We start from the raw sequence: 17,874 nt of genomic DNA, 5'->3' as shown, positions 1-17,874 counted from the left end.
TAAATACAAAAAAGCATTTTTTTATTAAAAACAAACTTTATGGTTGTATGAAACATATTTGCAAATAGACAAATTAACTCATTACTGATTTGCATAAACTGCTTATGTGACAGCAACTACATTATTATTTCACACACAAAAATGCATTCCAAAAGAAGAGATGCTTGTGTCTTATAGACCCACCCCGCAATCCATACAGACCTTGGATCTAGGGGAGTTGGAGAAGGTGAGGGGGAACAGAGAAGTCTTTTCTTCTGGTGAGAGTACAAAAAATCTAATCTCACACAACTCCAACAGTGCATGAAACAGCTTGATGAAAACTCCATGAGGGGAACCTTGTGAAGGTCTCCCCCACCACTCTCTTTTGTTGTTTTTTTTTTTTCCCCTTTCCCCACCACAGTAATATTCAGCAACTGACATCTCAAAAATTTCATTTAAATAAAGATTCTCTTCTAATTAACCAGTATTATAAGCAGGGTCTAGTATCACTGATTATTATTAAAGGTACCCAACACTCCCCATTATAAGATCCTCTTTTTACTGGGTTTATAACTTTGCCAAACTTTAACCATTTGGACTGAAATTTTACATGCTAGGTGTTGCCACAGGCTGAATTTTTTTCAAAAAAAATAATCTCAGTCAAAACAGTTCTGCCCTTTCTGAGAATGAGACTATGAAAAATAAATGGTTTTGCTCATGTTAAAAATTCTTGTGACTGTTTCTTTGAGAAGCTTTAGCACTGCCCCTTCCCTTCCCTCCCCCATGCTTCGGAGCAGGGCCTTCAAATTTGGCATGGGGTGGCCTTGGGTCAAGTGAAGTATCCTTCACAATCCCTGTGAAAATCCACCCAAATTTGGCCAAGTTATAAACCTGGGGAAGCGGGGGATGACGACGACTGCAGTTTGCACATACTCAGAGAGTGTTTCAATTTTTAGCAGCTAAAATCTCCAAAGATGCTCTATACACCTTCACAGCTCCCAAGCGTGACTGGACTGCACTTGAGCCAGCCCCACAGAACCACTGAATGTGTTCCAAACCAGGGCTATAGAGTGAAGCCAGACTTTCCCTGTAATTGCTGCACCCACCTGCTCTGGGCAAGAGTGGAGGTGAGCACCGCAACGGAGAGCTCTAAGTGACCTGCATTCCAGCACCCAGGAACGTGGAGGAAGCTGCCTGATTCAAATACAGAGGAGACAGAAGCTGGACCAGGGGGAGAGAAAGAAGTAGATTAGGACAAGGAGTCTGGTTAGCGTAGGACTAGAAGAGAAGGGAAGGAAACTGGGACTTGTACAGACAGCCAGGAGGGAGAGATGAGGACTGGCTGGATAAGGAGACTGGGACTGGGATGAGAATCCTGAGGAGTGGAGACTAGGACTGGATAGGCAAGAAGAATGGGACAGGTTGAAGCAAAAGGGGCAGAAGGACTCAGTCCTGGGTGGAACAAGCAGAAGATGCTGTGACCATTAGGAAAAATTCCCCTCCGGAGGTTGGAATAGAAACCAAGATTCCTGAGTCTCACCGTTCCTCTCTCATCATTAAATACCTGTGAAATCCACTAGCAAAGTGTGTCTCTCATCCTCCTCCAAAGTTGGTTCACATAGACAATAATAAACTTACTACTGCTATCAGTTACTCTACTATCTCAAGGGAAAGAGGTTTGTGTGGTAAAACTAAAGGTTCCAACCAAACTGATGACCCATATGGGTGTCAATATGATGCAGCATGATGGAATTTCTGTATTTTCAGTTTGCTATTTTTAAAACCGAGGACATTTTTAAACACAAAAAGCAAAGTATATTAAAAACATTTTAAGGTTGCAAAGTGAAGCTTTCAAAAGTTAGGAAATGCCAGAATTAAGGTTGTCTGCACAACCAAAATTCAGCTCCCTTGTATATATGTATACTGTCTTTAATTTCATAAATCATTTTTTTTCCCCAAAGGACCTCTGCCTCATTCAGTGCACAGAATGGACAGTGTTCACTTACTGAGCAGCTGTTCAATATTTTGTTTTTTCCTCATCAGGAAATGTGTGGTCCAAGTCCTTATTTACTGCACACTATTCAAATCCTCCTTTGAAGACAGAATTATTAATTTCCTCATGGCCTTTTCTATGGCAATCATCACTATAGTACCTGAATATCTGAATATTGCAAATATTAATGAACTTATTTTAACATCTCTGTGAGATGAGGGAGTTGTATTATTATTCTCATTTTACAGATGGCAAACCGAAGCAGAGAGATTAAAATCAAAAGTATCCAGTAATGCCGAGTGCCCAGTTATAGACACTTATGAACTGACTTTTCAGAGTAGTTAGCATCATACGCACTTTATAGTTCAAAGCATTGCCCCCACTAACTTTAGTGGCAGCTGTGAGTCCTCAGCATTTCCACAAATCAGTCCTCAGGGTCTCAAGTCAGGCGTCCAGAAAATGAGAAACTCACAGCTAATGACCACCTGTGAAAAATTTGGTTTAAGTGACTTGACTTGTATCACAGGCAAGCACAGAATCCAGTTCTCCAGGACAGCATTCAACTGCCTCAACCATAAGACCATCTTTTCTCTTTCTGGAAACACTTATCTTCCAACCTCAGCAACAAACGAGCAGCATCCTACAGACAACAATCTCTTTCACTACTCAACCCTGATTCATCCCCCCAGCAGGTCCATCCTGGCACTGAATGAGGCAAGTATCCCATGGAAAAAATAGTATGTGATCATGTATTTAAAGACTGTATCATAATGTATAGTAACAGAGGTGAACAGGCAACTTATCTGGCATTTCCTAACTCTTGAGTGCTTAATGTTCTTTTAACAAAGTTTTTTTATATGTAATATATTAATACATTCTGAAAAGGGCTGTTGTACAGCGGCTGTTGTACTGGCTCTTGTTAGAGAACCATTTGAAAACACTTAACCTAGTTTTTAATATACCATGTCCAACTAATTTCTGGTTCAAAGACATTTGAATAGGTCTCCTCCTTAGGTCAAAGTTGGTTTTCCATCATTAGCCACTTTCAGAACACTCTGCTCCAATAACAGGAAGCATCTGAAATGATTCCTAGATTTATTTCAGATGAAGGTAAACTCAAAATTTAGGTCACATTAATGGCATAAAATGTTAAAACAAAAACTAAGACAATTATTCTATGCACAAGTGTCAAGTTCACCTTAGAAAAACTAGAAAAATAAGTTCCATCCGCAAGTATACCCTTCAAAAGAACTTCAGATAACAAAATTCAGCCTGTGTGTGCAATGAAGCTATTTGGGAACTTTAAAATGTTATAGTGAAAGCTACAGTTATACTCTTAGCTCCATACAGTTGAGACTATTGGGGTGGGGGTGAGGGGATGATAATTTTGCCTCCCTCAACACAGCAATTTTGCATTTGAAAAGCTAAAACTGCTCTGTCAGAAACAGCTATATTTATCCTGAGAGCTACATAATTTAAAATGTTCAAATTTAAAATGCTAACAATTTTTGCACACACAAGTATAGAAATTTGTTCACAGTAAGCTTCAATTTTTTAATAATTAAGGATGACATTGCTAAATGAATCAAAGGTTATCATTATGTTTATTAGGAACAAAATATGACTATTTCCCCAAACCACTACTTACAGCGTTTGTCTAATCCATGAAATTCTTGTGTGTGCACAGGTGCATTTTAAATTGTTCAAATGCTTTTTTTTTTTTTTTCCTGTTCACTATGAGGGATGGAGGACAACCAATGTTAAAGGCCCATGGTTCTGAGTAGAGCCCTGTGAGGGACTATTTTTTTAATCCCGCTCCCGTCCAATCCCACCACACAATACTCATTCTTACTTACTCCCACATTGTTTCTTGCATTTTTTTATCCCGCTCACATCTGCAAAAACCTTAGATCCTGCAAATTCCACGAGATGGGCAAATTCTCCCATGGTACTAAAAAAAATAGTTGGTTTATTTATTTATATATATATATATATATATATATAAATGGAATTCAGGGTGGGGAAGTAAAAACACACTGGGAGGGAGTAATTCAAAAAGTCAGCTAAGGCCCATCTTCCCAGATGTGTACTTCCTTAGTCGCCATAGGGCCCAATTAAGCAACACTGTGTCTCAGCACCTTCCACCACTGGGTTCTTAAAGACAATGTGATTAAGTTTAAGGATTGATATCATCAATATATAAATTTTAAATTTTCCTAAAAATTGTAGGGCCAAGTCTTATAAACCTTATTAATGAATAATTCTTACTTACAAAATTATCATAGAATCATAGAATATCAGGGTTGGAAGGGACCCCAGAAGGTCATCTAGTCCAACCCCCTGCTCGAAGCAGGACCAATTCCCAGTTAAATCATCCCAGCCAGGGCTTTGTCAAGCCTGACCTTAAAAACCTCTAAGGAAGGAGATTCTACCACCTCCCTAGGTAACGCATTCCAGTGTTTCACCACCCTCTTAGTGAAAAAGTTTTTCCTAATATCCAATCTAAACCTCCCCCACTGCAACTTGAAGTCCTATAGACTTCAATTTACTTATGTGACCAATAAGCCTTTCAGGAATAGCATCTTTATATTGTAAAATGTCTCGACCTATGTTATTAATAACTACCTTAGATTAGCAAAAGCAATTTTTTTAAAAGATTTAGTTTACTTAACACTGTAAACATACTGTTTACTTTGTGTGCATTTCTCTGAGCTTGGATGAAGAAAATCAGTTAAGTCAATTTTGGTTTGAATTGTAAGTACTGAAAAGTATATTTGTTTGAAAATTGATTACATTTGGGTAAAAAAGATAGAATCATAGAATATCAGGGTTGGAAGGGACCTCAGGAGGTCATCTAGTCCAACCCCCTGCTCAAAGCAGGACCAATCCCCAATTTTTGCCCCATATCCCTAAATGGCCCCCTCAAGGATTGAACTCGCAGCCCTGGGTTTAGCAGGCCAAAGCTCAAACCACTGAACTATTCCTCCCCCCCAATAGATCGGTATTGGCCTAAATCTTTCTGTACCTGGAAATATTTCTTTTTGTCTTGTTTTCTACAAGCTTGTTTTTAAGTAAATTTAAACTTTGGGACAAATTTGGAGTTGACAGTAACTCCTTACGTGCCTAGTGAAGGACAGCTTTGTAGTAATTAAGTACCTAGTACTAAAAAAAGGTGATTCTATTGTAGAATATTAAATATATTTTTGAATGGGTGACTAAGGACTACACTGAGATTTGGGAAATGCCACAGAATGCCTTTGCTATTAATCATACATATAGTTAAACAAAATTTTAGCTTAAATAGCACGTCAATAAGCACTCAGATATTACAGTGACGTTGGCCAAATTAGTATCTAGGTACTTCACCATATGCAATTTTACCAACATTAGCCTTGCAACTATAAAAAGTTTTCACACTCTTACAAAATTAAGATTTTAAAGTCAGAAAATAAGGCCATCATACAGGGGAAAACAGGTTTCCCAGCTTCCAACAGAGGGCCACATACTGAATATCTTATTTGAAGAAAGCTCCCAATGACCTGCATTTTTTCTTAGGGTTTTGTTGTTGTTGTTTTTTTTAACTATGGGTTTTGTCAGCATTTAAAGTGATTCTGGCCCACAGGATCAAATCTGGAATAGTCAAAATGTCAGTGCCTGAGGATTTCATTGTAGGGGATGTTACCTGTGGATTGGCTAAGAATTTCACAGCTCCCATTACAATTACTGGACTGTCCCAGGCAGTCACAGGCTCCATTCATAAGGCTAGACACACTCTGGATCTTGTGCTTGAGTTATGATTGAGGAACCATTTCCCCCCATCATTGATCATCCACAATCTCTGAAGTTAGGAAGAATTTATCCATCCACAGTGACAGACATATCTTGAGAGTCCACCCTCGGTAGTTAATGAAACCACTGAGTTTCCACGCAGCCACTACAGATACCAGTGATCTTTCAGAAAAACAACCTATTAATGGTTTTGGTAAGCTTTAGATTAGTATTCGGTCATCCACTATTGAAACAGTGGCCCCTAAATGCTCTCTGCACAAGCTCCATCTTCACCATGGTTCCCAGAAAAGACAGATCAAGTGAGAGATGAGACAGCCAGAACACTAGTGACCGAAATCTCATGCAGACTGCAACCAATTATATAGTTTTTTTCCCTTCCAAAGGAAATCCAATACAGAAAAATACCATCCTTAGTGGCCAATAGCTTGCCCAATCCTAGCTATCTCATCACAATTATAGAGTTGAGTTCTTCCCCTCAAAATTTTCATATTACTTGGCAAATAAAAATTGTTTGAATTTAGAATAAACTGTCTACTTCTGTAGAAATGGAACACTGTCTTAAGGAAACAATGAATTAGTCTTATGAATTTCAGCCAGTATTGCTCACTGAAGTTAAAGAGGTACTGAAGTAGCTTTGTGCTACAACCTGTGAGGTGGACCCATGACCTTCCTGGCTGGTGAAGGTCAGTAGGGAAAGTGGTGGGTTCCTTCTTAAGACTGTCAACATTTCCCTATGGAAGGGCAGAGTGCAAGTAGCTCTTACAGCTACAGTGAAGCCAGTGCTCAAGAAGCCAATTTTGATGCTGACAATCTATATACAATCTATATAATGACAGTCTTCATTTTTGGGGAAGGTCATGAAAAGGTTGTGGTGGAAAAATTAATGTGGGTGGGGTTTGTTGTTTGTTTTGATTTTTCCAGTCCTCTAGTTTCCTTGACCCCAGTTTATAGGTTTACAAGCCTGGATATGAGATAGAAATTGCACCGGTTATACTAGTGGATGATCGCCTAGTAACGGAAAAAGAGAGAATCTGTGCTGATCCTTTTATATTGGTCACCAGCTTCGATATTGTTCCTTTGCTTGTGAACTAAAGCAGTTGGGGGACGGAGTCACTCTTAGCTTTCTGAAAAAAAAAAAAAAACATTGGCTGTGGATTCCTTTGCCCAAAGGATTCTTTCCTGCAGGATACCACAGGGGTTTAGTGGTACCACAGTTACTTCTGTTTGAGGATGCTGGTGGGATTAGTGAGGAGACATAGGCTGCAGTGTATTCAGCATCACAACTCCGATCTCCATCATGTCTGATATGATGGAACAATGGAATAAGTTACCCAGTGGCTACATTAACTATGGGTTTGGATGAGAACTAGCTGGTTACAAATTAATCCAGACAGGAAAGTTAGAATGTTGTTGGCCTGGTGAAAACAGTTAAAACTTACAATGGCACCTGTAATGGAGGGAGAGTAGCAGAGGTGTGCAACCTGAGTGCTTTATTACATCCTGGATCACCAAATGATGGCTATGGTCATGTACACTTTCCCTTCATCAGTGCCTATGGAGAAGAGTGCCCTTTTCCCCTCTGATGTGAGCCTTGATAAAGCTAGCCATATCTTTGTCATCTCAGAATAATAATAGGGTCACACCTTGGGACCATTCAAAACGTGAAGCTAGTGGAGACTATCATGGCCCTCTTAAATGAAGTTGCATACTGAGAGCACATTACACTACTTCTTCCTGGATATATACTGGCTTCCAATAAACTTCTGGAAGGGATTCCAGGGGTTGACTTACGCTATAAAGCAATAAATGTTTTGGGACTTCATTACCTGAGAGGCTGCCTCTCTTTTGAGCTGGAGCCCCCTTGACACGAAAGGGGAGTGGCTAACAAGGGTCTGAAGGGTACCCAATTCTGGAATTTGTTTCCCATACTTTTGGTTAAACAGGGCTGAGCCAAGATTTGTAACTTTCTTGACATGCTGCAAAGCCCAAATCTTTCTGCTCAGTCTTTTGACAAAGGCGTGGGCTGACGGTTGAAAGGATTTGGTGGAGATGTATGTGTATTATATGGTACATTTTTAAGTTTACAAACAGGCACCAAGGGCAAAGAATGAGTGCTTTGAGATTTTTTTTTTTTTTTTAATAAACATGAAAAAAAAAACTTCCATCCTTTCCTCACCTATTTTTAAATAAGAATTTAAAAAAAAAAAAATTCACAGAGCCATCTTCCATTACCTTGTCCACAGGCTGGTTGGTTGTTTTTCGGGAGGACAGTATAAACAGTTACAGAGATTGTTAAACCTTAATCTATTTTATCTATTTTCTACCTATAATCCCTATATTAAGAATGTTTTTCCTGAAGCAACCATTGTATTGGTTTATGGTGATGATCTAGGAAAATTCTAAAATACACAACTATGAATGAGAAAAGAGGTGAGGTAATATCTTTTATTGGACCAACTTCTGTTGGTGAAAGAGACAAGCTGTTGACTTTACAGTGTCTTTTACAATATGTGCTTACTACCTATGCTAAACAATACATTCTACCTTGTATTTAGCTGCAAGAGCCTGAGTGCCTTTCCCAGACCTGAAGAAAAGTTCTGTGTAAGCTGATAAACTTGTCTCCTTTACCAACAAAAGTTCATCCAATAAAAGGTATTACCTCATCAACCCTGTCTCTCTTATAACCTGGGACCAACACAGCTATAACAATACTGCAAGTAACTATGAATGGCAATGGCCAGTTAATACACATTCTATCAAACTAAGAATTAACTCGTCTCCCTCTAAGTGGTTTATTTCTTGTGGAAACCATAAAAACACTAAAACAAGTTTCCAACTTATTGTTTCCACAAACAAACTTTATTTTAGGTGAACCACAAAGTATTGAAGTATTTAGCCAGCCTTATTCCAGTAATATGTAGTCAGAAGTTTTCCATCATGTAATAAAAAGTCATACAGCAATCAAGTTACTGTTCCAGAGAATCAACAGTATACATTGTCTTGTTCCTCCATCATTATGCAGAAAAATAAGGTAGTTTCATTCTTATAAATCATGGCAACCACTAATGGGGGACACAACTTGCCTTAGCTACTCTTGTAAATAGCTTTTTCATTTAGGGTTATACAACGTAAACAGTTAACTGATTTTAGTGGAAATGTGATTAACTAAATACATCATAACTACATGCAGGTTTATTGAAACTGCTTAAATCTCTTTCAAACAGCCTGAAATGATTTGCTGGTAAGGGCATGGGGAGAGGGGAAGAAGATTATACTTTTAAGGGCATATTTTAAAATTAGGTTATTGAAGCAAATTAGAACAACTCCTTCTGTTCCATTTACTAGTCATGAAATAGAAAGCAACTTCTTCATCTTTCAAATTACGACTTAATAGAATAGACCCCTTAAAAAAAAAAGCCACACACCTCACACACCCCCATATACACACACAAACAATAGTTCCAAGTACTATTCTCCCTTTACAAACTGGACAAGTCGTAAAGGTCAGGAGGTCTGGACAACATTTATTCAACAGTAACTCAGAAAAAACACCGAGTACAGATGCTTTTCAGGGAAAAACCTTTGCTACCATAAATAGGCTATTGTTGAGATCTGGGAGTATTCACAAAAACTCAACATCAAAGGGATTTCACTTGTTATAAAGTATTGCATACAGTATTTTATAACAAAAATTAGTTTTAAACTAAACATGGCACCTAGGTAATATAACATTTGTCATTCTAAAGACAACTCCTTTCCATAAAAGGAAAAAGAAAAATACAAATATTGGGGGGGGGGGAGCAATTGGGTGATAATGCTAGCCTGCACCTAGTGAGTACTTGATAGGACAAAAACATCATAATTCCTCTCCTCCCCAAGAAAGATTTTGTTACATATGGTGCAGGGAGATGTCAAAATAAATGCTGGAATATCAATTTTGGGGAAAGAAAAAAACAAAAGCCTAATCAACAGCTCAACCTCCTAAACAAGGTACCTAAAGGATGGCAAGTGAGAGGTGAAAGAGTAAAGAAGAACAAAGTATTACAGTTTCAATTCTTTCTATCAGTGATAAAAAGAATTTGTACATTTTAGAGCTACAAATTATGCCATGAGTGTCCTTTTAAAATGTGTAAAATTATCAAGTGAAAATAAACTGAATTTTGTGATCTTGCAGATGAAGAGGCAATATTTGTGTAGCTGAAATAAATTCCATATTTGAGGGCTACCATCCGGAGAGGTTTCATAGATTAAGATATTCTAATCACAACTTTCAATTCCCTTTAGTCTCAATGAAATAAAGAGTGCCCAATATTAAGGGCATGTCTACATGGCAAAGACAGTGTTCTCAACCCAGTTTAGTTAACCTGAGTTCGTTAATTCAGGGTTAAAACAGCAGCGAAGACACAGTGGCTATGTCTACACTGTAAAAAAAAAAAAAAACCAAACCTGTGGCAGCAAGTCTCAAAGCTTGGGTCAACTGACTCAGGCTCACAGGACTCACACTACAGGGCTAAAAATATCAGTGTAAACATTCCCACTCAGGCTAGAGCTTGGGCTATGAAACCATGCGAATGAGGCAGGTGTCAGACCCCCAGATCTAGCCTGAGCAGGAATGTCTGCAGTGCTCATTTTAGCCCCACAAGTCCAAGTCAGTTGACCCAGGCTCTGAAACTCACTGCCACGTGGTGTTTTGCTTGTTTGTTTTTGCAGTGTAGGCATACCCAGTAACTCAGCTTTTACCTTGGGTTAGCAGTTTGAGTTCAGTACTGGGCTCCCCTACTCGAGCTGCTAATAGGAGTTAAAAGCCAACTTGCCATGTCTTCACTGCTATTTTAACTCAAGTTAGCTAACTTGGGTTAGCAAACCCAAGAACACTTTTTTTTTTTGCGCAGTGTAGACATGTTTTTAGGATTAAGCCCTCTTCAAAAATTTCCCAAGAGTTAGACAAAGCCTGTAGGCAAATCTTTTCTCTTAGTCAGATTACTTAAGACTAAAAGTTATAATTAAAAAACAGTATAAAAAGATACACATAAAAAAGGGAACTTACTGTTTTATTCCGTAATCTAATTATGTCCGAGACAGAGCCAGCTCCACAATACTCCATAACAATCCATAGATCTGTGTTCTTAAAGTAGCTGCCATAGTACTTGACAACATAGGGACTAAATATAAACACAAAACAGTTGAGATTCATGTATTAATGATCCTCAACAATGAAAAAAATATCCACGGTCAGTTCTAATAAAATGAGAATTGGGAAGTCACTAGGACAGCCAAAGATTGTGTGGTGCAGTTGAGCGAATTTTAGGTCATGATGGGACTACCTTAATCAAGGCCTCGTAAAGGCCTGGTTAGACTTCCAGAAGTTTGGTTCCTTCACCAAAATGATGGAGGCACATGTAGAATGACCTACAATACACCCACACCCCTCAAATAAATACAAAGATCTCCCCAATCACCAGTTGCTTTCTGATGAAGGGAAAGCACCTTCTCCACTTCCCTTTTCCTTCGGAAAAGTCTATTCCCCTTTTCACTATCTTCAGGAGCCTTCTCCTTTTTCTCTCTTTCCAGTGTTGAGTGGACAACATGGAAATCATTTTAAATTTCCTCTTTTTTCCCCACACAACCTGCAGGAGTCTATTTCAAAAACAAACCTGAATAGCTAACTAAATATTGTTCAGTCTAATGTTTTGCTATAGAAATATTTATGGAACTCTATGTGCATTTTCCATATTAAGTTTTAACAGAACACTTATTTATATAGTGCCATATATTATGCATGTTGTATTTCCATTCATCAACATATCAAATAAAGGACATAAATCCTCCCCTGAGTTCTTCGAGACCTGGGATGAGTGGCAGTAGCTGCAGAATCTCAGAATGAGGAAGGAGATTTTTTTTGTCCCTCAGTGGTAAGCTAGCCTCAATACTGCAGCAGTAGACAAGGGTGTACAAACTACTCTAATTTGAGAGGACAGCTGTAAGTAAGACTTGTGAAAGCAGACTGGTCCAAATGGTTACTGACAAAGTTTGTGTTTAAAGAAAGTTAGACAGCTAGAGAGATTTTAGCCCAACCTTTGCAGAATTAGGCCTTGATCCCACAAACAGACAGACCCTTACACCACCAAATTAAAGAAGACTCCTCACATGCATAAGGGTTCACCATCATGGATTCCATTGCAGGATCAGGACCATAATCCTTTCAAAAAACACCCCTCACACACAGAGCACAAAACAATTTAAGTGAAAGTAGCACTTGTAACACTAATTTTCATTTCTATCTCCTTATAAGTGAAGGCCCCTGTTCCTGCAGCCCTAATCAGAGAAAGCTGCCACCACAATCAGAGAGTGAGTTGTCCAAAGAAAGACTAGGATAACAGCAGCTCCTCCAAAGTAATCATTGTTGCAAAAGTGCCAGTTGTATAATAGAGACTATTTTCCAAGCACATTTCCCCCCCTCTATTTTTTAAAATTAACAGTGATTAGTCTTGGCCTATAACAATCCTTGCCAATACTTTGAAATGGAGGACTCAAAAAACTCAGGTGGATTTATCTGCTTACAGGAAATTTTAACAGCACTTCAAACTTTTTAAAAAAAGATCCTTCTTTAATTATAATCATGTCAAGTTATTTTTGTTTGACACTGCTTGTAATCAAGTGCATATCTAAACAAATTACCTTATTCTTCTCAGGATAACATTTATTACTTTATTTATTTATTATTTATTACTAAATTTAATATTAATTTAGAAGTATATATTTTTCTTTCAGTTGTTTATATTAATCACATTTCACTATGAACTTAGGGGAAAATTCAACCTTCAACAAGTACATATGCAGTGGTCGTTAAAATTAGAACTGAATATCAAATGTAAATAGACTTTTACTAGACCAGCCGTGCTCGTAACATTACAAGTACATTTTCAAATAAATGCTTAAAAAGGAGGCAAATGATTAAATAAATAAATAAATAAATACGTAATATTGCTCATACCTGTCACATTGCTGCATTATAGAAATTTCTTTAATTATTTCCTGAAGATCTGACTCGACAGGGACTTGTTTAATTGCCACTACTTGTCCAGATTCCTTGTGTATTGCTTTAAAGACACTACCGTAAGATCTAAAAATTACAAAAAATTACAAATTAATTTTCTCTCCAAAATAGTTCTTCCTTCCTCCCAATCAGCATTATTCAAAAGATCATGCCAACCACTGGATTCATTTAAAAGACGTCTTTTTTTAACATTATCTACATGAGATGCTTGTAAAATTGCAAGAGATTTTAATTTCATCATGACTGTGCCTCTGAAAAGGAAGTCCTCAGATAACGTTTACCTTCGCCAATTCATAGTATTTGGCATATTATGTCAAAATATTGATTAATTATATCTGGTACCTTACCTCCAGCAGTTGCTAATGAACTAATAAAACATTAAGAGAAAGGTAAAATCACCATCATAATACACATAGCCAGATAGGAAATGCTGTAAATTAGAACAAAACAAGGAGGGAAAGAATAAGATCCCTCCTGACCGCTTCAGGCAATCAGCTTACATCCTGACCATGAGATTTATCCTCATCATCATTTGCATACAAAATCATAATTTTATCCCACTCTTCTTAAAAATCTAGCTACGGTATTTGACTCAGATTTGCTGTGGTTGTAAATATACAAAGATTTGTGATATGCTTTCTAAAATACAATTACAAAGAAAAAACTGCTATTACCCTTTCGTGTTTTCTTAACATGGGATCAAGAAATTGGAGAGACCGATCATTTTTTCACAATTCCCTTCATAATTTGAATGCCTCTATCAACTCCCCTCTAAAACTTGAGACTAAAAAAATCTTAGTTTTGTAAATAGCTCCTTAGATTAATCACAAATATAATCCGAATTTCTGGATATACATACAACATTTAAAAGGAATAAGGTTACAATTACATTTTTACAGTTACATTTTTCTATTTTACAATATTCTCCCTATTATAACATGTCAGTTTTCAGGCACCCAAAATGAAGGTTTGCAGTCTGAAACTCTAGCCTCTAGAGTGAGCTACCCAAACACATGAGCAATTGAGCATACTGCGCTTGTTTGGAAGGCATAGTGCTCTGTTCCTCTTACATGCTCCATAACTGTGAGCCAGCAGGGGAATAGAAATTGACAAGATTCATGTTTTGTCCATTTCAGTCCCTCATCATTAGCCTTATAGTTTACTACTTGGTCCTAAGTATGTGACTTCTCTATATTCATAATGACAGAAGATTCAATAGAATTCTACAGAATTAGGCTTACCACTGGCTGTGTCAGCTACCAGGAAAGCAGCCCCTCTTCAATTTACACAGCCTGCGGAGCTCCTAATTCTGGTGGTGATGAGTAGGCTTGTACACCTCCCAACAGCATAAAGCACCTGCAGAGCTACCAATTTTCCTGGGCAGATCACAGTAAAAATGGAGCTCTTATACCACAGGTACCTTCTCTACTTCAACCTCTTTCCCTCTGTAAAAATAATAATCTGCTATCTTTGCAGCTAGCCAAACTGCAAAACAACCTTACAGTATATACCAATCCTTCAATAAGAAGATACTTTGCTGTGTAATAATTGCAATGTTTGTTCCACGAGTCTATATGAGCAATAAAATGATAACAAGGGAAGGTAACAAGGTACTCTGAATATAACTTTATATCACATTCTCATCTACTTTCCAATTTGCAATGAAGCGTGGCTTGTGGCAAAGAAAATGCTCCTGACTTCACTACAACCACAAAAATAAACTTATTTTTCTGCCTCAGTAAATGAAAGGCATGAAAGTTTGCAATCTGAAACTCTAGCCTCTAGAAAGGCATGACAAAAATGCATGGGTAGGTTTTCAAAAAACCCACACAGGCATTTGCTGTTTAAGTACTAAAAAAAAAAAAGGCACAATTTAGTTCATGCTCACTGACACTATGTCACTTTTAATATCATATTAATTTTAATTATTTTCCCCATGTATCCCCCCCACACACACACACACACAAACAGTTTTACTCACCCTTCACCAAGCTTCTCTAGAACATCAAAGACTTCTTCAGGCTGCTTAGTTAAGCTGTCTTCACTTAGCTTTTTCAGCTTGCTAATAAAAATAATATTTTACAATAAGTCATTTACATATTTGACTTTAAAAGGTAAAAACATGTAGTTCAAAGAAAAAAACAGCTATTAAATGAGAGACAAAGAAATTAAGATCTTACAAAGAAAGAACCAGGAGCACTTGTAATGAAAAACAAGCATCAGGTACAGATGGTTGGTTATAAAATACTGTCCATTAAAAAACAGGGAGGTGAAAAAGACAACACTCCACACCATTGAGAAGGAGTGGGTGGCGGTATTGCCCTCCTTAGAACTTTTAGCTTAGTGGTTAAGGTACTCACCAGGGAGACCCAGGTTCCATTCCCCCTTGCCTGAGGTGGAGTAGGAATTTGACCTTGCGTCTACCCACATTGCAGGAGAGCACCCTAACCACAGGACTATGGGATACAATGGTGTGTAGTTCTGAGTCTCTCCTATTGACAAGTTAGTCAAACAGGGACAGAACCTAAGATCTCCCCACTACTAGATGGGCGCCCTAACCACAAGACTATAGAGTCAGTCTATCAGACACACACACACACACACACACACTCCCGCCCCATGACTATTCAAGTATTTTATACAAACTGGAGCAGCTTCAATGGGAGAGACTGAGAAAGACTGACCCTAGAATAGTCCATAGCCTGGTGGCGAGGACACTCTCCTGCAATGTGGAAGACATAAGCTCAAATCCCAGCTCCACATCAGGCAGAGGAGGGAACTGAACCCAGGAACTTCCACATCCCTGATGAGTGCCTTAACACTGCGCTAAAACTTATAAAGGTAGTAGATGTCACTCTGTGAATGGCACCCAAGCCCCACCCCCAAAAAAACAAAAATGTTTGGCTGAATTGGTATCACATTTGCAAATAGTTGTGTGTCGAACAAACACGAATAAACTATTAAACCAAAAAAATCTGCACAGCTCTAGTTACAAAGTCAAGCACCCAAAAGTTAGAAAATGGCAGAATTCAGGTTGCCTGTACAACCCTGATTTAGCCTCCTTGTGCGCACACATTACGATGCAGTCTTCAATTACAGGATCTCATACTATTTTTTTTTCCACAGGCCTAATTCAGTCCCTCCCAACCACCACCCTCCAATTCAGTGATGGGCAACCTGCGGCCCACAAAACACATGCAGTCCATCAGGGTAATCCACTGGCAGGCCACGAGACCGTTTGTTTATATTGACCGTCCGCAGGTACAGCCGCCCGCAGCTCCCAGTAACCACGGTTCGCCGTTCCTGGCCAATGGGAGCTGCAGGAAGCAGCTATATATATAAAAAACATGGACATAAATGTATTTTCCCCTAACCTGAAAAACAAATGAACCATTTTTGCTGCAGTTCTGAGGCAGATGCTCAACATGGAAAATTTCAGCTTAGTTACAGCTCATTAAGACCTAAAGAAAACTTCCTAAACAAGCAGTTAGAACCTACCTTTAATCAATATTACAGCTGTAAAACAAACCCACAAAAACAGTGGGTATTTATAGATCAGTGGGATATATACCACAAAGCATAGTGTGGTAGGATCACATCATCATGCAGACATGGGATGACCAGCAGTAGCTCCAGAATTTCCACATAAGGAAACAGACCTTTATGGAGCTGTGTGAAGAGCTTGCCCTGACCCTCCATTATCAGAACACTCAATTGAGGGAGGCCATACAGGTATAAAAGCAGGTTGCTATTGGCCTCTGGAAGCTGGCAACACCAGACTATTACACGTGCTGCAAACCAGTTTGGTGTTGGCAAGTGAACTGCTGATGTTGTGGTAACGGAGATTTGTGAAGGGATCACCACTGGTTTATCCCCTCCTGGGGAGCATGAGAAATGTTCCTGAAATAGCTGGCTTTCAGAAAATGGAGTCCCAAAACCCATACCTAACCGTTTGACAGTCAGCAGGAACAAGCATGTGTGTCAGTTGCAAAGGGTACTATTCCATCATTCTGTAGGGCCTGGAGAGGCAAATTCAGAAACACTAATGTGTGAAGTATGGGAAAGTTGCATGAATACAGTGTGCTAAAGAGATCTGGCACTGAAATGCTGAGAGAAGCAGGGACCTTATTCCCTCTTAATTACACTGTAATCAATGGGACCTTTGTGACCACTGTCGTTTTGGAGGACCATGCATACCCACTCTGGCCACAGCTCATGAAATCATACCCTGACATCAGGGGCCCTGGCAAAAGAAGATTCAATTACAAGCTTAGCAGCTACAGGATGAGGTACTGTGCACATCTGACAGGCTGATGGCAAGAAGGTGCTGCCTACAAAACCATTTGTATGCCAATGCAGTCCATATGTCCGTGGTCTGGTGCGCCCAGCACAACATCTGCAAGGTTAAAGGCAAGTGTTTTTGCATGGGCTCTGGACCCCGCTGGTTTGCAGGCCTAGTACAGTATAAGGTAGACCAATGAATCCTGGAATTGGTTGCAGTGAGGAAAGGAAGTCGCCTGTTTTCATCACTTCATTATCTGCTTTTTTTAACAGAGGTGTAAACAGTCTATTTGATATAGGGTAGAGGTGATTTAACCTTTAGTGTTATTTTAGGTTATATAGGCTTGATGTGAAGTTAAGTGCCTATGTGATTGTGACATTTTGCTTAGTACAAAACTTCCTGGATCTTCCTTCCTATGAAAGCACCAACAAAGCCACATTTTCCAAAAATAACCAAACTTAAAACAAACAAACCAACTCAAGGAAAAAGCCAACTACCCCTCTATAAAATAATTATTACATGTTATTTTATGACATGCAATAAATATTCTACATATTGTGCAATGCAAGTGCATGGCGTTTGTATACAAAACATTAACCACCACTGAATACAAATGTTCAGAAGCCAATATTAAAGGACATGTTATTCTCTGGCCAAGTTCCTCCTCCTGTTCGCCCTCCCCACTCCAAAAAACATGTTGCTTGCTTTGCATATGACTACACAGAGAACACCCGCGCTTCCAGTTTGTGGAATAGTCCATTGCCAAGCCAGCCC

The 17,874-nt window shown here is 38.7% G+C and overlaps 1 protein-coding gene across 1 annotated transcript in view; it reads right to left on the bottom strand.

Annotated features, from left to right (window-relative positions):
- The window catches only part of STK3 (serine/threonine kinase 3), a 291,221-nt gene that overhangs the window by 246,993 nt on the left and 26,354 nt on the right, over positions 1-17,874 (bottom strand). Inside the window, exons 2-4 of the mRNA XM_084621958.1 lie at positions 14,800-14,880; positions 12,756-12,884; positions 10,809-10,923 (exon numbers count right to left, since the gene is read on the bottom strand). Of these exons, the coding sequence (XP_084478084.1) occupies positions 10,809-10,923; positions 12,756-12,884; positions 14,800-14,880 (325 nt within the window). The remainder of the gene's footprint in view (positions 1-10,808; positions 10,924-12,755; positions 12,885-14,799; positions 14,881-17,874) is intronic.

Source organism: Lepidochelys olivacea (assembly GCF_965140295.1).
Source record: "Lepidochelys olivacea isolate rLepOli2 genome assembly, chromosome: 2".
NCBI lineage: Eukaryota > Metazoa > Chordata > Testudines > Cheloniidae > Lepidochelys > Lepidochelys olivacea.
The sequence above is the reverse complement of the archived record's forward strand: the minus strand, read 5'-3'. Positions and strand labels throughout refer to the sequence as shown.